Below are 23,090 nucleotides of genomic sequence, written 5' to 3' on the forward strand. Positions count from 1 at the left end.
CTACCCTAAACCAAAACCCGCTCCAACGCGCCAAGCTGACAACCACGCGCTACGTGGTTGGATTAAACAAAATGGGCCTCGTTCCCATTTGGCGGTCACATACACGCGATGCTTGAGAGAAGAAGGTTTCTGGAAAGTGGGAATTGCGAGTCCAATTAAAAAAAAAATGGAAGACCAAAGCAATAAAGGAACAAAAGCAGAGAATAAACAGAGGCTGCCCGAAACTCTGCCCATCCCGGTTTGTTTCACACCTCTTTTCGTCGTTTTGGTTGGTTCACAAATTTAGACTTACAGGCCCAAAAAAAAAAAAAAACCAAACCGCTTTTTCTTTTTTAATCTATTTAAAAATTTAATTTTAAAAAATTATATATTTATTATTGAACTATACTTAAATTAACATGAAATGGAACTGGTGATTACTCGAGTGTAGGAGAGAAAGTTGGATTGGGTTAGAATAAGGGGAAATTTGTGGAAGATGTTGATTTTGTTGCTCAATTTTTCATTATTTACTGATGATGTTGGAGCAGTGGGTATTCACCTTTCCGTTGATTTCGCGGTGTTTAGCCTATGGAGCCTCTCTTTAATGCCTTCTTCTTCTTCTTCTTCTTCTATTCACCATCTTCCGCAATCGCCGCACTGTGGATCCAAAACACTCACTGATACACCGTAAACACAAATCCACATTCCAAATTTCTAAACCAAACTTCCCTCATTTTTTCCTTTCTGGGTTATTAATGGTTCAGTAGTTACAGTGATCCGCCATGGGGTGTGTCAACACGAAGCATGCCGTGTCCGTTACGCCTGCATTCGATCACTCCGGTGTGTTTCGGGACAATGAATCCACGGCGATCGGCAACTCGGGTCGGAGCCGACTTGGGTTTGGGGAGATTGACAAGGGTTCGAAGCCGAAGTCCAAGACGAGGACGAAAGGGTCCAGTGACTTTAATGGGGTTGCGAGCGAGTTCGGTGAGTCGGGTCGAGCGAGTTCTAATGGCGGTGGGAATGATACTTTGAGCTTCCGAATCGGGAATTTTAATAAGTATATGGAAAGTGAGCAAGTGGCGGCGGGATGGCCTGCTTGGCTCTGCGCCGTCGCCGGTGAAGCCATTCAGGGCTGGGTTCCACTCCGCTCTGATGCCTATGAAAAATTGGAGAAGGTTCTTAGTTCTTAGTCCTTTTCACGCCCTTTAATCTCTGTTTTGCTCTGTTAATCATATCAAATCCATTGAGTGTTTATGACCTGATAATTAGATCCCACCAAAATTGAAATCTATCACTATGAACAAACTTCTCTGTATTTGTTATTTAATCTTTACTGTTGACATTTCTGTACCTCATATTATGTTTGTTGAAGTTGCTGTGTTTCTAGAAAGTTGTTGTTGGTCAAGATGGACTAAGTTCTGTCCCCTTATTGTTGTTGAATCTTAATAGATTGGACAAGGTACATATAGTACTGTATTCCGAGCACGTGAACTCGAGACAGGAAGGATAGTCGCTTTAAAGAAGGTCCGTTTCGATAATTTCGAGCCCGAAAGTGTTCGGTTTATGGCACGAGAGATCATGATTCTCCGCAGGCTTGATCACCCCAATATCATCAAATTGGAGGGCTTAATCACGTCTCGTTTATCATGTAGCATTTACCTTGTGTTCGAGTACATGGATCATGACATTACTGGACTCTTGTCTTGCCCCGACATCACTTTTAGTGAATCACAGGTATGCTTGATTGCAGTTTCGCATCAAGTTTATGTTATCCTATGCTATGCTATGTTGTTATTATAAAGCTTACTTGTTTAGATTATATCTTAGGGAGTTGAAGTCGAGACAATGAATACAGTAATGAATCCGTTGCTCTTTTCGTTTTCTGTAGATTAAATGTTACATGAAACAATTGTTATCCGGGCTCGAGCATTGTCACTCACGTGGCGTAATGCATCGAGATATTAAAGGGTCTAATCTTCTAGTCAATAACGAAGGGGTATTGAAGGTGGCTGATTTTGGTTTGGCAAACTTCTGTAATTCGGGGCACCGACAACCTCTAACCAGTCGTGTTGTCACGCTATGGTATCGTCCTCCTGAACTTCTACTCGGCTCCACAGACTATAATGCATCTGTGGATCTTTGGAGCGTTGGCTGTGTTTTTGCAGAACTCCTTGTTGGGAAACCTATTCTTCAAGGAAGAACAGAGGTAATGTTTTTGTCATTGATACATTAAAATAGAAGCTGGAAGACATTTGATGTCTTTAATGATTAAATGTCTGATATGAGTGAACTGAAATGTCTTCCTTAATGAATCATGACATTCCATTTCCAATCTATTATTGATACCTTCCTCATCCTATCACAGGTTGAACAGCTACACAAGATCTTCAAGCTTTGCGGCTCTCCTCCTGATGAATACTGGAAAAAATCTAAGCTTCCACATGCCACTTTGTTCAAACCACAACATCCTTACAATAATTGTTTACGGCAGACGTTCAAAGATTATCCTTCGACGACCGTGAACTTGTTAGAAACTCTTCTTTCTGTCGAACCATACAAGCGCGGAGTTGCATCCTCTGCTCTCACATCTGAGGTAATAATGCTGTGGAGCAAAAGCTTCTGAAACTATTGCATCATAAACTTCGATTTTCACGTTTAACGTGTCGATTTTTCGGTATGGATTATACAATCAGTGTTCTTTGCAGATACTAGAACCAAATAATCAGTGTTCTTTGTCTAATGCTATATCCTTTGTGGGTTCTTTCAGTATTTCAGTACAAAACCGCATGCATGTGATCCATCAAGCATGCCAATATATCCACCAAGCAAAGAGATTGATGCAAAACAAAGAGAGGAGTCTAGAAGGTTGGTTTCTCATTCCAAATCTAATTGCTTCTTCTGATTCACTATTGTTCATCTTTAATCAAATTCATTTAACAATCTCAGGAAAAAAGGCAGTGGAAGAACCCGTGGATTAGATAGCAGACGGTTAACTCGAAAGCATCTCGGAATCAGTAAATTAGCACCAGCAGAGGTATTTCCTCTCTCTGTTTCTATTCATTTTGTAACGACCCAAGCCCACCGCTAGCAGATATTATTCTCTTTGGGCTTTTCCCTTCGGGCTTACCCTCAAGGTTTTTAAAACGCGTCTGCTAGGGAGAGGTTTTCACACCCTTATAAAGGGTATTCGTTCTCCTCCCCAACCAATGTGGGATCTCACATACTGTAAGGAAGTTCTCATACGTCCACTTAAAATGTTGTACAGGACTTATCGGTTTCAGCTCGAGATTTGCATAAGATTAGTATTAATGCTCAAAATCTTAAAGAAGAGAAGGTTATCAAAGGTGGTGAGGTGAAAAAGGTTTTAAATGATAAATTGCAAGAGTCTATGCATGTAAAGAATGCATCCCAAGGAGACATTCCTTTCTCTGGCCCCCTACAAGTTTCTACATCAAGTGGCTTTGCGTGGGCAAGACGACGAAGAGACGAAGCGTCTATTAGATCGCATTCGAGATCGATTTCACGAGGACACGTAATTAATGGGCTGGATCATTCTGCTATATTGCATTCAAGAAGCAATGTGGACTCTAAGTTTCATGAAAAGGGAGACATGTTGTCCATCAGCTGTTCAAGTTCGAAGGGACGTGAATCAAACGAGAGATCCAAGGTTGTGATACGGAATCAATGGGGCAAGTTTGAGCGTCCCGATTCGTTTGATGCTTCGGATGAGTACCATTCGCAGGATTTTTCAGTGGCACTTTACTTGCAAGATGAAATGGAAGCTAAGAGGAGTAATCTGGTAAGTATAAGATGATTAACGCTAGCCCTCCTTTGATTGATGTGTGCCATTGTCTTAAAAAGTTTGCAAGGGTTGTTCTACTATCTAAACCTCCATGACTTGATGTTGTGACAGAGTTATCAGGACCAAGTGGACAAAGTTGAATACTCTGGGCCCTTGTTATCTCAATCGAGCCGAGTGGATGAACTCCTAGACAGACACGAGAGGCACATCCGACAGACAGTTCGAAGATCGTGGTTCCAAAGAGGTACATTACATTTTACCTCAATTCAGCATTTTCTCTTGATATGTTTGCCACATGATCTTAAACACAAAGTTGAAATAAGTTCGCAACGCCTTCGTTTCGAGCTCGTTTGTCTTTCTGTCTGCAGTCCTTATGTTTGCCATGTGTTTTCTTTTACATTCTTCTCAGAATCATCCGTTCTCACACCTGTAGGTAAAAATTGATTAGTAATCAGTTTTGTATTAGAAGAAAGCACCCAGAGAAGAGATCTTCTAAGGTTGAACATGGCAATCACTCAAAAAATTTATTGATTCCTGAAGATGTCATAGCAGTAAATTCATAACCAAAGACATTGCTATTGTTCAACACAAGTACACACGTTGGAACGTCTCACGAAAGTCGAACTATTTGGATGATCAAACGAGTTCATTTCCTTCCAAACAGCCATTTTTTTCTCTTCTGTTTAGTTCTCTGAGTATTTTTTTATCCAATCCTGTAATGTATAGTCTTGTACTGATAGATGATGAGAAAGTATTATTGTAAATGTTCCTGATTCGTAAGCATGGCAGCAGCTTCTCGTTCAATAACAACACAAAATTCTACATGGGCAGTATCCTTATCTAGTGTTACTATTCTTAAATGCACTAATTTCTTCACTTCGCTGCTTGCTTCCATGAAAAGAAAAGGAGGGAAATAATAGTGTTGGCAGCCATTGTTGGTTGATTGTCTGCAGATGCCTTCTTCAGTCTTATTGTTGGCAGCAATTGTGAGATGTTAGGAGAAGAACAAAGCATTCTTTACTAGAGTGTGAAACCTCTCCCTAATAGATGTGAGGGAAAGCCCGAAAGGAAAAGCTCAAAAGAGGACAATATCTGCTAGCGATGAGTTTGAGCTATTACAAATGATATCAAAGTCAAACATCGGGCGATGTACTAGCAAGGAGGCTGAGCACTGAAGGTGGGTGAATACAAGGCGGTGTGCCAGCAAGGACGTTGGGAATTGGGGGGTCTCATATTGATTGGAGAAGAGAACGAGTGTCAGTGAGGATGCTAAGCCCCAAAGGGGGTGGATTGTGAGATCCCACATCGGTTAAGGAGGAGAATGAAACATTTTTTTATAAGGGTGTGGAAACTTCTCCTAGCATATGCGTTTTAAAAACATTGAGGGGAAATTCGAAAGAGAAAGCTCAAAGAGAATAATATCTGTTAGTGGTAGGCTTGAGCCGTTACAAATGTCTTCTTCACGTTGGAAGCAAGCATCATCACCAAATGCTACATTTTTGTGTCTGTCCTCTTCTGCAATTTGTTAATGAATCATTGTCTTAGTAGAAGCGTTCAAATAGATATGGAGTTAAGACACCTAATATGCACACAAGAAAGAAGTCGAACCAAATCAGATCGAAAATCAAATCATAAACGTGTTGTTTGGCAATCAAATCGCCTCCATTGTTGGGAAGAGGCAAGGACAAAAGGAAGAGGACATTCATAATGTACAAAGTTAAGCATTTGGGTGATCAAACAAGATAAGTCCTGGTGGGTGAAGATGGGGGCAAAGGGATGTGAAGATTCAGAATAGAACAGTGGTTTTAGGATTAAGATACTGAAATTGAGGGCTCCATAATTGAAATGATATTGTAGAAAAGAAAGCAAATGGGACATTATGTTAAAAGCCAAGCTTAAGCTACACATGGATGTGCCTCTTCCTTTGTCCTCATCTTCTTTGGTAATTAGCATTCATCCTTATTACAACAACCTTCAATTCCTCTCTCACCAAATCATCATCCTTTCACAAATGCATCGAAATAATTCATTTCCGCTCGGTTGATCAATGATAGTATAAGAGATCTGTAACCTCTCAAAATTCATTACATGATGGTTCCGGCTTTCTAACTATAGTTAACATGTATCTCTTCTCTGAGTCATACTTGATGAATCACATATGTCACCCTACCTCAACTGTAACAGCTCAAGCCTACCTCTAGCAAATCCACCTCTCTTCGGGGCATAGCGTCCTCTTTGGAACACTGCCCTGTGTCCACCCTTCTTTGGAGCTCAGCGTCCTCACTGGTATATCACCTAGTGTCTGGCTCTGATACCATTTGTAACAACTCAAGTCTACCGCTAGTAGACATTGTCCGTTTGTGTTTTCTCTCTTGGGTTTCTCCTCAAGGCTTTTTTTTTTTTTTAAACGCATCTGCAAGTAAAAGACTTTCATACCCTTATAAAAAATAAAAATAAAATGCTTCGTTCCCTTTTTCAACAGATGGATCTCTCACACAACTCTATCTTCCTTATCAATGAACCAAAAAATAGTGTATAGGTACATGCTACAGAGGCTGAATCACAAGTTTAGACCCTGAAGTGTCAAATTTGTCATTGTCTAATAGACACCTAAACTTTCGATTTCAGTGTCTAATAAGTTCTCAAATCTTGAGTTTTAAGACTACAGATCCTTCATCTGTTCGACATTTTCTAAAATTCATGAATCTATTTAACACGAAATTAAAAGTAAACACAAAATTGAAAGTGATTCAATTCAAAATCAATCAAAGTATCATAACTTGTTTGTAATGATGTTGATCTATGAAGGTGGGATCCTCTTCAACCAATGTGTAATACCCATATGGGCTACATTATTGGTTTTAACAATCAAAGAGCTTCCACTAAGCTTTTGTTTGCTATGATTTCATGATATCATATGATTCCTTATGGGTAAACTTCAAACTTTTATTGATGTTCCAATGTGAATTCAACCAATATGGCCTCAATATTCACTCATATTCCTTGGTGTTTATTATTTGGATTAATTCTTTGCTACCATAATCTAAAGCATGCCCTACTTTGCAACAAACACACAACTACATAAAAACAAAAGAGATCATCATCCATTACAATAATATTATTTCAAAATTCAAAATAATTATATCAATAATCACAAAATTATTCTTTCTATTAAAAATAATTAATTTTTTTTTTAATAATAATTAATATCTTATCTGTCTATCCAAGATAATAAATTTAAAATTAATCTAAAATTTGAAGCCAAGAGTATGTTTTTTTTTTTTTTCTTTTTCTATTTTGGATTATATGTAGGTTATTATTTATTTTTATTTGTAGATTTTAATTGTTTGTATGCATTATATATATATATATATATATTTTGTTTTCTAATATTTACGTGGGTTTCCACTAATTATAATGCAATTCACAAAAAATATAGAATATTGTTTGGAGTTGAAATAAATTTGTTTGATAATAATAATTTTTTATTTTTTAATTTAGAAATAACCCTATTTTTATATAAAATAGCCCATCTTAAAAGTTTATTGGAAAACGACAATATTAAAAAAAAAAAAAAAATAATTCTTATAATAATATGCCATAAATGTTCTTTTTAAAAGACAATTCTTTTAGTTCTTTTTAAAAAAAAAAAACATTTTTCTAAAAAATACTCTTAAAAAAAACATCATTATTTTATTTTAAAAAATATACTTAAACTTTAATTTTTTTTTTATTAATATCGGTAAAAAAAAATTAAAAAATACTCGTATAATTAAAAGTAAACATAAATTTAAAAATAATATTAACACAACTTCCATTATAAAAAAAACAGTTATATTTTTTTAACTGTCAATAATATCAGATAAAAATAGTTTATCTACGTCTTATATAACATCTCCAAACTTTTTATTTCTTTTTCTTAAAAGTTTTAGGATATTAATATTATTTTTGAAAGTTCAAGAGTATTTTCAAAATGGAGTAGTAAGGATGCGGTCTATATACTATCCACCACCAGATAATTTTGAAACATTCTTAAGTATTTTTAAATATTTTTAAAATTTTGAATTAAAAATAAAGGTATTTTTTGAAATAATGTACAAAATTGAGTTGCATTTTTATTAATTTATATAGTAATTATGCACAAAAAAATGCAGCAAATTATTTGAAGAAATATTTTTGGAATTATTCCAAAGTTGTTCCAGTAATCAAATGGCAAATCACGTGCACTAGAAATCATTTTCTCCTTTAAATACTTTATTAAATCATATTAGTACTTTTTAAATACTTTATTATCAGTATTATTATTCCTCTTAAAAATTAAAACATTATTTTATTTATTCAGATTTTTGACAGTCCCATGTTTCCAAAAGTAAGATCCTGTCACGTTCTATTTAAATAAATACAATCATTTTACTTTATTTGCTAACTCAATTAAGATACTATAAACTTTTTAATTATCAAAATTAAAAATATAAACTTAATTTATTTTTCCATATTTATTTAAAAGTCTCCAAATTGACTTTTAATTCATTATATAAATTAAAATTAAGGAATTTACAAGTATATTATATTAAATTTCATTTTATTGACAAAATAATAATTTAGGAAAAATAAAAAATATATATATGATATGACACGTGTATGCCACGTGGCGAAAGGGATTCTCTCTATTTGATGGTCGTTGGGGTTAAAGAAAAGTTGACGTTGCAGGAAAGCCAAGTGGAGGAGAGCAGACATCATATAAAGTTCTTCTTCCTCTGCTTTCCTTTTACTTCATTTCCATTTCCACTTCTGCTCTGCAACTTTCTTCCATTCTTCTGCTCGTTTCATTTTCTTCCCATTTCTCACATCAATTTCTCTTAACCTCTCTCTGTTTCTCTTCCCAAACTACGTTACTCTGTTCTTACATTCTCTTTATCCTCTTTTTTCTGTGATTTTTTTCATGTTTTTCTGTTTCGTTCTTCGTTTTGATCTTGTGTTGAGAATCTTTGAGATTTGTCTTTCTATCTAGCTGTTTTTTCACTCTGTTTTTCTTGCATTTGCTGAGTTTGTCCTCAAATAAGGATTTGTGCTCTGTTTTTTCTTCTCTTTCTTCTATGGAATATGGTGCATTTTGGATTCTATTTTGATGTTCTACCTCTAGAGTTTTCTTGTTACGTTTTCTTTGGTGTTTTTATACTGTTTTTTCTGGTTACGTATACTTGGACTTGACGGGGGGAGGAACAGCGCCTTTTGATGGCGCTGTTTAGAAAATTGTTCTGCCGGAAGCCTCCAGATCGGCTTCTAGAGATGTCGGAGAGAGTTTACGGTATGCTTCCATTTCTATTTTTTATTTTTCCTTGTGTGTTTTCTTCCGAAATGTTGGGTGTCTCTTTCCTGCTTTGATGATCTCAACTGCATTGTACTCGGTGGTCAACAATGTGACCTAAATATTGTCGAATTGAGCTTCTTTCTTTACTTCTGTGCGCGTTTGAGTTTGGTTTGGGAGTTCTGACATACTTATAACAGTTCTTCTCTTCTCCATTTCTCTGTAGACATTCACTATTGTTGTGTACGCCATTCTAATTTGACCATGATCTTTTGTTCCCATTTTCTTTCTGTTCGAGATTTTTGTTAGACTGATAAGCTGATATCTTTGACTTACTGCATGGATCTATAGTCATGAGGCAAGATTTACTCTTCGCAAATTGAAGCAGTTAATTGATTTTTTGGAGCCTGGTTCTGTTCACCTAATGTTCTTTTGTGATCCCACCATTTGGAGAGGTGAACAAAACATTGCTTTTAACGGTGTGGAAACCTTCCCCTACCAGATGCGTTTTAAAACCTTGAGAGAAAGCTAAGAAAGGACAATATCAGCTAGCGATGTGCTTGGACTGTTACAAATGGTATCAGAGCCAGACATCGGGCGGTGTGCCAGCGAGGACGCTGGGCCCCAAGGGGGTGGATTGTGAGATCTCACATCGGTTGGAGAGGGGAACGAAACATTGCTTATAAGGATGTGCAACCTCTCAGTGTCTTAAAACCTTTTTAAAACCTTGAGTGTGTCGGAAAACCTTTTTAAAACCTTGAGTAAAAGCCCAAAGAGGACAATATTTGGTAGTAGTGGCTTAGGTATGTATGAAAATCTTTTGCAGTGTCCCCAACTTTTTGTTATTTGTAGGAAGCTGCTTATTTTTCTGTGGAGTGAAAAATCCTCATTCTTTTTTTCCAGTGTTTGATTGTTGCTTCTCTACGGACGTCTTGGAAGAGGATGAATACAAAGTGTACTTTGCTAGCATTATACCAAAGCTGCAAGACCACTTTCCTGATGCTTCTTTCATGGTGTTTAACTTTAGTGAACGAAAGAGGAAGACTAGAACTTCAGATATATTGTCTCATTATGGTATGACAGTTATGGAGTATCCTCTGCAATATGAAGGGTGTCCACTACTGCCATTGGAGATGATCCACCACTTCATTCGGTCGAGTGAAAGCTGGTTGTCCTCTGAGAGACAGAAAAATGTATTGTTGATGAACTGTGAACAAGGAGGATGGCCAATCCTTGCTTTCATGCTTTCAGGTCTCTTATTGTACCGCAAACAATATGAGGGGGAGCAAAAGACCCTTGAAATGGTCTACAGGCAAGCTCCTAGAGAACTTTTCCATGTTCTTTCTCAGATAAACTCACAGCCTTCTCAAATGAGATACCTTCAGTATATTTCTAGGAGAAACCTAGGTTCTGATTGGCCTCCACCTGATTCACCTCTAATTTTAGAGTGTCTGATACTTCGGGACCTTCCGATGCTTGATGGAGGAAAAGGGTGCAGGCCTATCATACGCATTTACAGCCAGGACCCATTAACACCACGAAATAAAAGTCCAAAACTTGCTTTTTCTAGTGCAAAGATGAAAAAACATGGTTGCCAGTATCTACAGGTAAAACCGTAGTCACAAAATTGCAGTGACAAGAATTTGGCAAATATTTCAATGCCTTCTTGCATTTAATTGCAGGCAGCAAGCGGACTGGTAAAACTGGACGTCCATTGTCATGTTCAAGGGGATGTTGTTCTTGAGTGCATCCATTTAGATGGTGATCTAATACGCGAGGAAGTGATATTTAGAGTCATGTTTCACACGGCGTTTGTGCATTCAAACAATTTGAAGCTCAATCGTGATGAGGTTGATATTATATGGGATGCCAAGGGGCAGTTTCCTAAAGATTTTGGAGTAGAGGTAGGCTGTTGTTTCTTTTCTGTTAATCTTTTTTCTTTGAAGTCTTTGAATTTGAAGGAATACTCATATGTCAGGTACTTTTTCTGGATGCTGATGATGCAGTGCCAAACGTCTCTCCTGTAACGAAAAGTGATGACAAAATTGAAATAGTAAGCAATTCGACTGAGGAGTTTTTTGAAGTGGAAGAAATATTTAGCAATATAGTTGACGTGCAGGAATACGATGTTCAAATGGTACATGCTAATGAAGTAGATGATATTGATCATCAAACAGTTTGGAAGGAAGATGCAGATCCTCCTACATTCCAACGCTGTAAATCTTTTGGAGGGAGTCGAAACTTGGACAAGAAGATCGATTGTAACGTTGAAGCAGTGAAGGACATCACTGTCGATGACGTGACTTTCAAGCGAGATGAAAAAATGGACTCTGGTCTTCATGTAGTGAAGGACATTGTTATGGATTATTCAGATAAAAAGCCAAATCCTCCGCTATTTTCTGTTAACGTACTGAGACGCATGGGAATCAAGGAACTGATAGACGATGTGTACAACAAGTTGGAAGAGGTTGAGCATCAAGGGTATCTAGAAGATACTGCTATTCCAGACTTCGAATCGAAGGTTCCTGCGAAAAAGTTGGATTCTGATGCGTGGAGGCTTAAATATGAGAAGTTGCAGCCACTAGCATCTAGGAAACAGCCTTCGTCAACAGCTAAGCTATTAAATAATACAACCTTAGCTAAACAGAAGACCAAACAACCAGAAGATCAGGGCTCTCTTATACAGGAAAAACCAAAAACTCTTTCTAGATGGACTCCACATGACAAAGAATCTTACATAAACTCCATGCATGTGTTTTATCCATCATCATGGCATACTGGTGCCTCAGCAACATGTATTAGTTCTCCTACTAGAGATTCTTATTCATATTCAACTTCAAAACCTGCTTCTATTACTTTAGGACTGCTGCTGTCAACTGATACAGCAGATGAACAAAACTGTAACATGGTGAGTCCTAGAAGGCCTTTATGTTGTTCTGCAACAGAGACTCCCACGAGTAAACCACAATCCCCACTTAGCTCCCCAAACCAATTACCAAATGCTATTCTGCATCAAGATCCTACTCTACGGTCACCAGCTCTTCATGCTAACACGTCTTTCTTGCATACATCATCTCCTAAATCTTCTTTGCCACCCTCTTCATATATTCACATAAATGCTAGATCTCCACCACCTCCACCACCACCACCACCACCACCACCACCACTACCTCCTCCACCTTCCAGTCACGTGGCCTCTAAAAGTTCAGCGTTGGTGCGTGGAAATGCACCTAAGCATAGAGCTCCACCAGTACCACCTCCACCTCCTGTACGTAAAGCTCAACCACAATTACCTCCCCCACAGCCACCCCGTTCACCTGGAGCTTTGCTTCCTCCACGCCTATCTAATGCTGGAGCTTTTCCACCACCCCCTCCCCCACCTCCTCCAATTCAGAAAGCTCCTCCACATTTAATCCAAGGGCGACAGGCTTTAAAATCTCCAACAACCTGTGTGGTGTCATCATCATTGCCGTCTCCAATTTCTAATGCGCCATCACCTCCTCCACCTACGACAGGTCCCCTTCCACTGGTTCCTTCTCCTTCCAGACCTTCAGGAGGTATGTCTCCACACCCGGTAGCTAAAGGAGTAAATTCTTCAACTGATGTGAAAACATCATCTGTTGTGAGGGGACGTGGGTTCTCGCGGTCAATGGGCATGGGGGTGGCTGCTATAGGACCTCAACGATCATCATTAAAACCTCTGCATTGGAGCAAGGTGACTCGGGTACTACAAGGGAGCTTATGGGAAGAATTGCAAAGATTTGGAGATCCTGAAAGGTATTACAAACTCTTCTGTGAATCTACTCTTTCATTTCGATTGTGATATTTTTCACTATCCACTTTCAAACTGTGTATTTTGGCCTAGATGCCATAAGTTCCTTTAATCTTCAGCATTCACTATCCTTGTAATAACCAAGTTTCGATATTCTTCTTAGTGCACCAGAATTTGATGTAGCTGAGCTGGAGACACTTTTCTCTGTGACTGTCCCTAAACCTATTGTTGATTCAGGAGGTAAATCTGGAGGACGAAGGAAGTCAGTTGGATCAAAACTGGACAAAGTTCACTTGGTACTGTAGAACAATAAAATATATGTTTTATGTGATCGAGTCTTTAACTGTTGGTGCAACTAGAGTTGATGTAATATTTAATTGCAGATTGATCTTAGGCGGGCAAATAACACTGAAATCATGCTAACAAAAGTTAGAATGCCACTGTCTGACATGATGGTAAGCCAAGAAAAGTTATAGATACATTGGATATTTCTCTTTGGCATAGACTAATTTTTCCCGTCATCAACTTCCCAGCGCCATAAATTCTGATTTAATGATTGCTAGCCTCTATATCATATGGAACGTTGTTGGGTGGCTCTGGTACTGAATAACTGTAGAAAAATTTGAATTCAGATAGAAGATTTTAGTGACTTAAAAATCTCAGTTTTGAAAGGTTTGCTTTAAACTTAATAGAAAATATCATGATTTAGTTTCATTTTGTGCAGTATGGACTATCCGAGAATTTATGATGTCTTATTTTATGTCAACGCTATATAGGATTCCTCCTTTTCACTTTCATGCTTGCACAAATTTCTTCTTGAAAAAGAGAGATTTAAGAGTTGGAGTTTGATCTTACAGCTAAAACCTTATTTCAACCCCAGCTCATCCTTTCACCATGGTAGCCAATATTTAGGAGTTGGAAAATACAGTATCAAACTGTTGGTGGCAAATTTCAGATCTTTTTGTGCTTGTTCTCGTACTGCATTCTTACTGTTACTGAAATTTCTCACGTGAGTAAGCATTGTTTCAGACCTGGAAGATTAAAATGATCGAGCAGATTATTTTCTTACAATTGTCGATTCATCGTATAATACAGGCAGCAGTACTCTCCATGGATGAATCCATATTAGATGTAGATCAAGTGGAAAATCTTATCAAATTTTGCCCCACCAAAGAGGAGATGGAACTTCTCAAGGTGAAAGATCTTGTAAAATACTATTTGATGATCCTTTATTCGATTTTCCGTTCTTAGATTCTTCCTATTATGGAAGTGATATCCTGCTCGTATTAAATGTTCTGTCGCCTGATGCTCTTTACTTATGATCAATTAACTAAAGATTTCTCGTGCTTAAATTATTAAGGGATACTGTGGTGACAAGGAAAAACTCGGAAAGTGCGAACAGGTAATTTTCAGTTGCTCTGTTGAACAGTCATAGACTGTGTTATGTTTTTTGGTTTGGGGGTTGACATTTTCTTGGTTTCGATTTTTTTCTGATTCAAATTACATGTTTTCTTTTCATTTTTCATTTGTTCACGCATCAGTACTTTTTGGAGATGATGCAAGTTCCTCGTGTGGAGTCGAAGTTAAGAGTGTTCTCTTTTAAGATTCACTTCAGCTCTCAGGTTCTGTGGTATCTGCGTCTCTTCATTTTTATCCTCTTTAGTTTTTCTCTATATATTGATTCTTGACCTCCTTTGCAGATAATAGAGTTCAGAAAAAGCCTAAACACTGTAAACTCTGTCTGTCAAGAGGTCAATTGCTAATGATAATGAATACGTTCCTCCGCTTGTTCGATATATTTCAAATCTCAGCCCATTAATTTACATTACTGTTTTAATAGGTGAAGAACTCTTGCAAATTGAAGGAAATATTGAAGAGAATTCTTTGCCTGGGAAATATGCTGAACCAAGGAACTGCTAGGGGTAAGAAACTTCTTGCATCTTTGTTAGATAACACACTTTTAGCTTACATCATGATACGTAAATGGGTCAATATGACACCATAATTTCATGTTCACGAAGTGTTTTAGTCCATCAATTTTGGATACATTACTAGCCAAAGGCATACCATGCAGGTTCTGCCATTGGATTCAGGTTGGATAGTCTCTCGAAACTCACTGATACACGTGCTACTAACAATAAGATGACTCTCATGCATTATCTCTGTAAGGTACTATTTTAATTCATCTGTCTTATTGATAAATTTTAATAGTTCTATCCTGATAAATATTTGGAAAGTGCGAGAATGAGAGGTTATATAGCTTTGATACTATACTTGCGGTTTTTATTAGAAAGGTTTCGATGATATCTCATCCTAAAGAGGGAGTATATTGTGGAGTGAAATTTTTATCTTTTTATATTTCCCCAATCCCCTCCTTCTCTCAAGTGTGGCAGGCTGTTCACAAAGTTGGTTTATGCATGCTTCAGGTCCTTGCTTCGAAGTCACCGTCGCTTCTTGATTTTCATCTGGACCTTAGTAGCTTGGAAGCCGCATCTAAGGTCTCCATATTTCTTGGTATTAAATTCAAACATTATGTATAGAAAACTTGTTTGACATGGGGTCTTGCTTCTCATGCAGATACAATTGAAGTCCTTGGCAGAAGAAATGCAAGCAATAACAAAAGGATTGGAAAAGGTGAAGCAAGAACTAGTTGCATCTGAAAGCGACGGCCCCATCTCCGAAGCTTTTCGTAAGGTACAAAATCTTTCTTCTTTCCCCCCATTCCCTGAGATTTGGTGTGAAAGAATGAAATAAAGCAGTTTTGTACTAAAAAACAAAATTCTTTTGTTGGCATTCTTGACATCATAACTATGCAAACACTCTTTTGGTTTGGTCCCTCTCATCACCCCAGATGCACACACAAACATAGTCATCCTGAACACTTACAGTGGTTTAAACAATTCTTTATCTTGTACTTTTAGACATTGAAAGGATTTGTTACTCTTGCCGAGAAGGAGGTGGAATCTGTGACCGTTCTTTACTCGGGGACGGTAATCTTCTAGACCAGATCATTTATGTTGAATTATAGTTTGAAGCTATTGAGAAATCAAATAGAATATGCTTTTTCTTACTGCTTTGTGGCAGGGTAGAAATGCGGACGCACTTACACAATATTTTGGCGAGGATCCTGCCCGTTGTCCATTTGAACAAGGTTAGTAAATGGTACACAGCTTGGCTTTTTGTTGTCTCTTGTTTTGTGGTAATAGCTGCAGAGTCTGCATTACATCATTCCTCATGTAGCTTAGTTTACTAATGAGTCAGAAGGATCATCATCTGTATAGAGTATCCTATCTCTACCCGGTCGTTGTCATGCGGGATCTGATTCCTTGTGTTCAATCCAATGCAGTTACAGGAACTCTCTTCCATTTTACTCGTTCCTTTATGAAAGCACACGCAGAGAATTGCAAGCAGTTGGAAATGGAGATGAGAAGGCTGAGAAAATAAGTGAAATTTGGAAAAAGGCCACGAGCATCATCAAGCTGATGAAGAAGTTTGTGAGGGGTGATATTCAATTCGACGATAGTATCCGAGGATGTCAAAAAGATCCTTTCTTAGGACACACCAGAAATCTAAGATCGATAGAATTTGGAAACTGCAGAAACTTTAGCATCCCACAAGGCTAATCTAGGACAAGGATCATCCATGCTATGCCAAAATTATGACTCTGAATTCTCTCCGAACGAACAAAATTTTACTTCAATCTTATGTGGTCATAACGTAGGATCAAGAAGTAAAGGAAACATAGGCTTACTTTTTTCTGCAGAATCTGAGTTACTTAGATCCATTGGAAGGATCAGGCCCTTTGGAGTCATAGCCTTCTTGAAAGAGTTCATGTAAGTAGAGAAATTTGATTTCAGATTTACAATAGACCAGCGCCTAAGAACCGTTCAGGCTTTAGCCGTAGGATCTAACACCCACCAGCACAATAGCTATCTGTACAAAGCTCTCTCCCTGTTCATATCTTATGACTGACACCAAGTCTGTAACATAAATTTCAGAGGTTCTGTCCCTGAAGATGATGTATAGCTCTTTAGTTAAGATGTTAGAAGTCAGCCATAGCTAACTTCTGTGACTGTAACATAAAAGTACTACTCTACTTCTTAGACAGAGCATGAAGCTATCAACATTTGGCAGAGTAGTGGGGCCTTCTTGCATATATATATATATATATATATATATATATATATAGTACAAGGAAGCAAGCTAATCATAAGTACATCAAGAAAATGGGCTCCCAAATTGACCCCACAATTGCTAGAATCTAGTTTCTAGAGATCATAGTTTTTCAAATCACCATAAATGCATGGAAGTTCAGAAGAACTTCAATTTTTTCATCAACATTATTAAAGAACTTCAATATTTGACCTAATTTTTGAATTTATAAACATACAAAAATTTGNTGTGTTCTTCTACCGTCCTGCTCCTACCTAGAGTTCTAACTTCTAACCCACGAGCAAAGGCTCTGTTTTTAATGCATTTTCCATCTGGGTTCGTCAACTGTTGCTTGAAACAAGAGTTATCTTTTCCACATAATGCCCAAACATTTTCCATCTGGACCAGATCAAGGCTCTGTTTTTAATGCATTTTCCATCTGGGTTCGTCAATTATTGCTTGAAACAAGAGTTATTTTTTGCACATAATGCCCAAACATTCGGGTTAGCTGAGAGAATCAGATGTGTTCAAAAGAAGAAATGTTTGAAGATTTGAAGATCTGAAGCGAGCTTTTCAAGGCTTCTGAACTAGGATGCTAGAAATTGAGTTTTATTCTTCAATCAAGAAATGGAGGTTTGTATATTCTACTACAATTCAACTCTCGGATATCTACAATGCGAACACCAAGGTAAAATACATAAAAGACAAACGGCAAGAACAGAGAGAACTGAAGGAACAGCTACAGATTTTTCACATGGTTTCTGCTCCTAGATCTTTGTTTCTACTGTAGATGCTTATCCGTATGAAAAAATAAAGTTGCTTGTTGAATGAATTCCACGGGCTTTTATTGTTCTTTAATTGAATTCTATATACTTTTTTCCTGCAGATTGTCATGTTGGATGGATTATCCACAAGTAGTTGAATGCAGGTGATGTAGAGCCTTTGAATCGATGCAGCCACCATCGTCTTCTTCTACAGAGTCTATTTGAAGAGCTTGTCTTCCTTCCAGATCCACCCAGTAAACTGGCTTGCAACTCTTGAAGAACAGACAACTCACCACGGTGTCGAGGACAATGAAAATGGAGTACAAATATGCAATGATGATCCCTTCCGACACCATAGAAAGGCTTACCCTTCCAACAACAATATAAGCTCTCACTACACGGTACTGGAACAAGGCTTCAATTGCAGCCATGGCTAAATTTGTAGGCAGAGCCAAAAGTAATGCTGTGGAAGTTTTCCCTCTTATCAGAACACAAGCCTTGAGTATTGCAAAGTAACCTCCAAGCCTTTCCATGCCTGACAAAACTAATGCTAGGTTGCTGATAACCATTGTATTTGCCAGAACTAATGAATACAGGACAGCTCCAGCTGCTGAGAACCAAAGGAAGCTGGTGGAAGAAGAAAAGCCAAACCCTTCAAGGGAATTGAAAGAGAAGAAAAGTATAGAAAAGACTGTTGCATTTGCTGAGAGTATGAGGATTGAGTTGCAAATATGGGTGAAAAGAAGAGGAGTGTAAAGGGATCTGATAGAGGAAAAGGAGGGGTGAGAGCTTGGTTTGGTGTCCTTGAAAGCTTGTAGAACAGAGGCTTTTGCAATAAGCAGAAAGGTAAGAGTGAAAGGAAGAGTGAAGATGGAAGAAAATATCGTTTGGGAAAGCTTGTGAGTGAAAATGGATAAGGATTCCAAGGAAGGAGGGAATCCTGCAGCATCAAAAAGGATGTTGAAGCGATGGTATATGCTTGGAAGAAGAGAAGTGAAGGAAGTAAAAACAAAAGTTTGTGAGAGAAGAAGAGAAACTGAGAAGGGAAATGCAAGGAATGCTGAAAAAGAGGTAAAATACTGATAATTCTGCAGGAAACTGAAGATTGATGTTCTGATGATGCTGCTGCTGCTGCTTGTCTTCCCCATTTCAATGCCTGGATTTTTGTGTATTGAGAAGGCTGCCTCCTCTCCCCTGCCCTCCCCTGTGTTGAGCTGTATATATTTCCTTGCTTTTGGTTGGTTGGGGGGGTTGTGTTTGATTATGCTTTTGAAAAGTGGGATAAATGGATAGGCTCAACCACTAAATGATAGCAGAAATGGCAAAGAGTGAGTTGTTCAAGCATTGCATTGTTTTTACCAAAGGAATCACTGATGAACTGGCTTGGTGTGCTGCAGTTTGCAGGGCCCTTTGTAATCTCCAAACCCCACTGACCGTCTTGTTTAGCTGTTGCAATTACAGACAAATACAAGAGCCATGATTGATTGATTGGTATATTTATTCTTCCTTAATCATGTGATTTTAAGGTTCTGTGAAATTCCTAAGATTTGTGTATGCTGTTGTTGTAGAAGTAAATACAGAATTCAAGCAGTAGATTGTGAAGAGATGTGTTTATAAGTAGATGCCTTGAAATTGAAGAAACCAATGCCTTTTTTGGAGGCTAGTAAATAAGTAGATGCTTGGAAATTCAGACTACAAAAAGGCTCTTGAAAATGAAAGTGTAGCTATCAGAAAGAGAGTAAAGAATCCCTGCCAAAGATTGAATGAATCTTAGCTTGCAAGAGAATGAACCTGAATCAATCATAATACCCATGAACAAACTTTGGATGGAGTAGATTTCAATGGTACTTGTACTCCTAATTTTTTTAGATCTCACATCGATTAGTAAGAAAAACGAAAACCTCTCCTTAACAATCACATTTTAAAATCGTGAGAAACGAACTAAAACAAACAATTTGCTAGTGTTGAGCTTGAACAGTATACAATATACACGGCATCATTTGCATCAACTTAACTTTATGGTTTATGGTAAAGAAATGTTTAAAAAGCAAAGGTTTAAGTTTTGTATTATATGGTTGGAGTTTAGAAAAGGAAAGAATATATATATATATATAGATTGATTATATTAGTTGAATCTTGAGTAATTTAATTGATGATCATAACCTCCACAACTTGCTTTCATAATCAAAACCCATTAATTATTTTAAATTTTTTGTTTTGGTTCTCAAATACAATAAAACAAAATAGTGTCGGTGTAACCACTCTTTCCATTTTAATCAAACATTAGATCACCTTTTACAATCCTACACACAAAGCCCAATTTTTCATACTTTTAACTACGAGCATTTACTATCTGAAAATTTTTACTGGTGAAATGTTAAATTACAAATTTAGTCTTTAAATTTTCGTATTCCTGTCTATTTGATCTTTAAATTTTAAAAAGGGTACGATACAGCTTTAAATTTTTTAATTTTATGTTTAATAAGTAATTTAATTTTTATTTATAAGAAATTTATGGACTAATTTTGTTAAATATTAAAATTTTTGAAATATTTGTAAAATGTTAATTTATGTTATGCATGTAAATATGTATACAATAATGTTTTCAATTATGATAAAGATTAGATTATGATTGAAATTATTGGAAAAGATGGGCCTACGACTTTCCTACAAACCGACACCTAAAGATCCATAATTACTCTTTAATATTACAGAAATTAAAATATTAGGTTAAATATCTCATAAATTAATAATACTTTTAAATTTTTAATTTTGCATCAAATTTGGTACCATACCTAAATATTTCACGTATTAATTTTCATATATATTATATATATATATATATCATTTTTTATTATAATTTCAATAATTAATAAAATAAAAGAGCACTCGATGTAGAAGAAAACTATTCAGTTATGGCCGTGTGGTTGAGTGGTCAATCGTAAATTTGAAAACTCTAGTTAAATGTTAGAATTTTCGTCATTTTTTCGATCGTTAATTTATTATTATTATTTTAATAATTAAATCGGATTATTATAATTGAGAGGTGACTTGACTTGTGAAGGGATAAGATTTGGAATGATCATATGCTAATAATTGGTGTTAATTAGTGTTTATTTTAGTAATTGCATGACCTACCCATAAATATTATTATAATCTTTATTTAAATCAATTGTTTGTCTGCTATTATTTTGTCTTCCTTGCTTATTAATTCTCTTTTTTTTTTAAATCAAAATTAATTTAATATTTGATTTTATACGATAATTTTTATACCACAAAATTAATTTAAAAAATAATTTAACCCATTTTAAAGTTATTTTAAATCATGAAACTAATATACATTATTTTAATATATATATATATATATAAATTTTTGAATGGTTGACTTTGTCAATGTAATAAACTATATAGTTCATCCATATTTATTGTTTATTACCATATTTTAGTTGTAGTTTGTACTATCTAAATTATTTGTATGCACCAACTCACTCGAGCTATTTTTTATGATCTATGATTCGACTAATTCGAATTATTCAACTAAAATTATAAATATTAGGTTGGGTTATATAAATTTTTTGTTTGGACTGCAAGTTGACACTCATTTGGTTGGTTAAACTCGACCAACTCGAAAATAAGGTTACAGTTCAACTCAACTTTACCCTATTTTTAAAAAGATTAATAATATTTAACGCTTGTAATTGACGTCCGTGATACATCGTGACTTGTAAATGTTTGATATTTTAATTATTAATGAAATATATATTATAGATAAGTATAATTTTTAAAACTAATAATCGAATCCAATCCAATCTCAGAATGTTTGCTTAATTCACCACCGTGAAAGTTCTCTATTTATAATCAAATAAATTACAAGGATATGGAAACTGTAATAAATGGAAAGAACAATATATGGGAAGATACCTATAGTAAGGAAGACAGATATTTGTCTTATAATACTGTAATTTAGTGCTAAATATCCTTGACACAATCCAACTGAACCCAACCCGAAAATAGAAGGTTGAGTTGGGATGTGAATTTTATTCGAGTTCTCAAGTTACCAACCAAAAATTTCGAGTTAGTTCAAAAAAATTTCCAACTCAACTAAACCTGTATACACTTATTGGGTTATAGTCGCGTGCTAAACGCCATTTCTTTTGATTTATAGTTGGAATTGAGTCGATCAAAATGAATTAAATGAATTAATGGAATAAATGTGATTTCATAAATAAATAGTAATTTTGAGGTTTAGATCTTGATTAGGGTGAAATTTGAATGATTTGATTTGACATTTTTTTTAGAATTTTGTTAAAGTAATGGAATCTTAAACATTGCATAATTAGGTAAAAGACATTGTGAAGTCACTTTCATCACATTAATTGGTTCACCCATAAACTTAGGCCTACATAATTCTTCTTTAATATCATTTTTCACCTTCAACTTTTATATTAATTAATTACTTTTCTCAAAGTTTTCTTTTGTAATTTACTCTAATTTTAAATTTATGTTTTATTCGGTTCTCACGTGTTGCTACGACAGTACACGAAATAGAACATGTCAACCACATATTGTTCAAGATTAAATCAATAACTTTGAAAATGTTAAATTGTAACGTAATAATCAAAATTGTTCTCGAAATTAAGCTATTAAATATGAGGCTTAAAGCATAAATCTCGGTACAATGTTCTTATAAATAAGACTCTTGGGTTGTGTCAATAGATGTATCCCACACACAACTCACACTGAACAATATAAGCACGTCTTTAAAGCATCTCTTTACTATATATACATCGGTAGGTCTTTAAAGATCAACTGAGACTTTGCAAACTTCACTTTTCCAACATTAACACCTTTTGTTAAGATTTATGTGAATTTTTTGCACTCTCTATCTTCTCCAAACTGACCTGTGAGTAGAATGATATCGTATTTTGCTTCTTGCTTAATTTTTCTAGATAGTCTGTCATTCATATCATATTTTTTTCCAGCTTTAGCTATTACCACGTATTCAGCCTCACTAGATAAAAGAGTAACATAATCTAAGGCTTAGACATCCAACTCTCTTATCATCCATGCTTGGTCCCTCTTGGTTGTATCTTCCAACTGTAGGTTCTCATCAAAGAACTCTAGTTACCCTTCATCAGTTAGCACAGAGTATAATGAAGATGATATTTCTGGTACTTTGATGGTTCTAGATGATCTCCTCAACACCGGCTTCACATCTAGTTCGTCAGCAACAGTCTCATGAGTTTCTTGAGTTTCTGCAACTCACCCTCTTGTCTCACTTGCTTCCATAGTCTCGGAATCTTTCTTCTC

The 23,090-nt window shown here is 36.2% G+C and overlaps 3 protein-coding genes across 6 annotated transcripts; 2 read left to right on the plus strand and 1 right to left on the minus strand.

The window, feature by feature from the left end:
- The first annotated feature begins 425 nt into the window (after nt 1-425).
- On the plus strand, nt 426-4,608 carry LOC111787689 (protein IMPAIRED IN BABA-INDUCED STERILITY 1-like). The gene is made up of 9 exons (XM_023667718.1): nt 426-1,157; nt 1,432-1,716; nt 1,871-2,188; nt 2,348-2,575; nt 2,750-2,847; nt 2,929-3,016; nt 3,248-3,781; nt 3,896-4,028; nt 4,218-4,608. Exons 1-9 carry the CDS (start codon nt 762-764, stop codon nt 4,226-4,228), a joined length of 2,091 nt encoding a protein of 696 aa, XP_023523486.1. The 5' UTR covers nt 426-761; the 3' UTR covers nt 4,229-4,608.
- Nucleotides 4,609-8,504: 3,896 nt separating this feature from the next.
- LOC111787688 (formin-like protein 20) lies at nt 8,505-17,002 on the plus strand. 4 transcript variants are annotated; one of them, XM_023667716.1, is made up of 18 exons: nt 8,511-9,092; nt 9,996-10,699; nt 10,775-10,996; nt 11,071-11,145; nt 11,212-12,869; nt 13,028-13,160; nt 13,248-13,319; nt 13,960-14,058; nt 14,225-14,266; nt 14,406-14,486; nt 14,565-14,615; nt 14,705-14,786; nt 14,939-15,033; nt 15,291-15,362; nt 15,442-15,558; nt 15,786-15,854; nt 15,949-16,015; nt 16,211-17,002. In XM_023667716.1, the coding sequence occupies exons 1-18, from the start codon at nt 9,020-9,022 to the stop codon at nt 16,306-16,308; spliced, it is 3,810 nt and encodes a 1,269-aa protein (XP_023523484.1). In that variant the 5' UTR covers nt 8,511-9,019; the 3' UTR covers nt 16,309-17,002. The 4 variants fall into 4 exon arrangements, 3 of the variants coding, with proteins under 3 accessions (XP_023523485.1, XP_023523484.1, XP_023523483.1); XM_023667717.1 differs by having other exon boundaries at nt 8,509-9,092; nt 11,071-12,869; nt 15,954-16,015; XM_023667715.1 differs by having other exon boundaries at nt 11,071-12,869.
- Nucleotides 17,003-17,920: 918 nt separating this feature from the next.
- Nucleotides 17,921-18,928, minus strand: LOC111788436. The gene has a single exon (XM_023668772.1). It carries the CDS (start codon nt 18,926-18,928, stop codon nt 17,921-17,923), a length of 1,008 nt encoding a protein of 335 aa, XP_023524540.1.
- Nucleotides 18,929-23,090: the final 4,162 nt, after the last annotated feature.

This window comes from Cucurbita pepo, chromosome LG02 (assembly GCF_002806865.2).
Source record: "Cucurbita pepo subsp. pepo cultivar mu-cu-16 chromosome LG02, ASM280686v2, whole genome shotgun sequence".
NCBI classification, from domain to species: Eukaryota; Viridiplantae; Streptophyta; class Magnoliopsida; order Cucurbitales; family Cucurbitaceae; genus Cucurbita; species Cucurbita pepo.

Coding starts and splice junctions, on each gene's coding strand:
- LOC111788436 (XM_023668772.1), bottom strand. CDS start 18,928: ATGGGGAAGACAAGCAGCAGCAGCAGCATCATCAGAACATCAATCTTC.
- LOC111787689 (XM_023667718.1), top strand. CDS start 762: ATGGGGTGTGTCAACACGAAGCATGCCGTGTCCGTTACGCCTGCATTC. Junction 1,158..1,431: donor CCTATGAAAAATTGGAGAAG/GTTCTTAGTTCT, acceptor GAATCTTAATAG/ATTGGACAAGGTACATATAG. Junction 3,782..3,895: donor AAGCTAAGAGGAGTAATCTG/GTAAGTATAAGA, acceptor ATGTTGTGACAG/AGTTATCAGGACCAAGTGGA.
- LOC111787688 (XM_023667715.1), top strand. CDS start 9,020: ATGGCGCTGTTTAGAAAATTGTTCTGCCGGAAGCCTCCAGATCGGCTT. Junction 14,267..14,405: donor AACTCGGAAAGTGCGAACAG/GTAATTTTCAGT, acceptor TTCACGCATCAG/TACTTTTTGGAGATGATGCA. Junction 16,016..16,210: donor CCGTTGTCCATTTGAACAAG/GTTAGTAAATGG, acceptor AATCCAATGCAG/TTACAGGAACTCTCTTCCAT.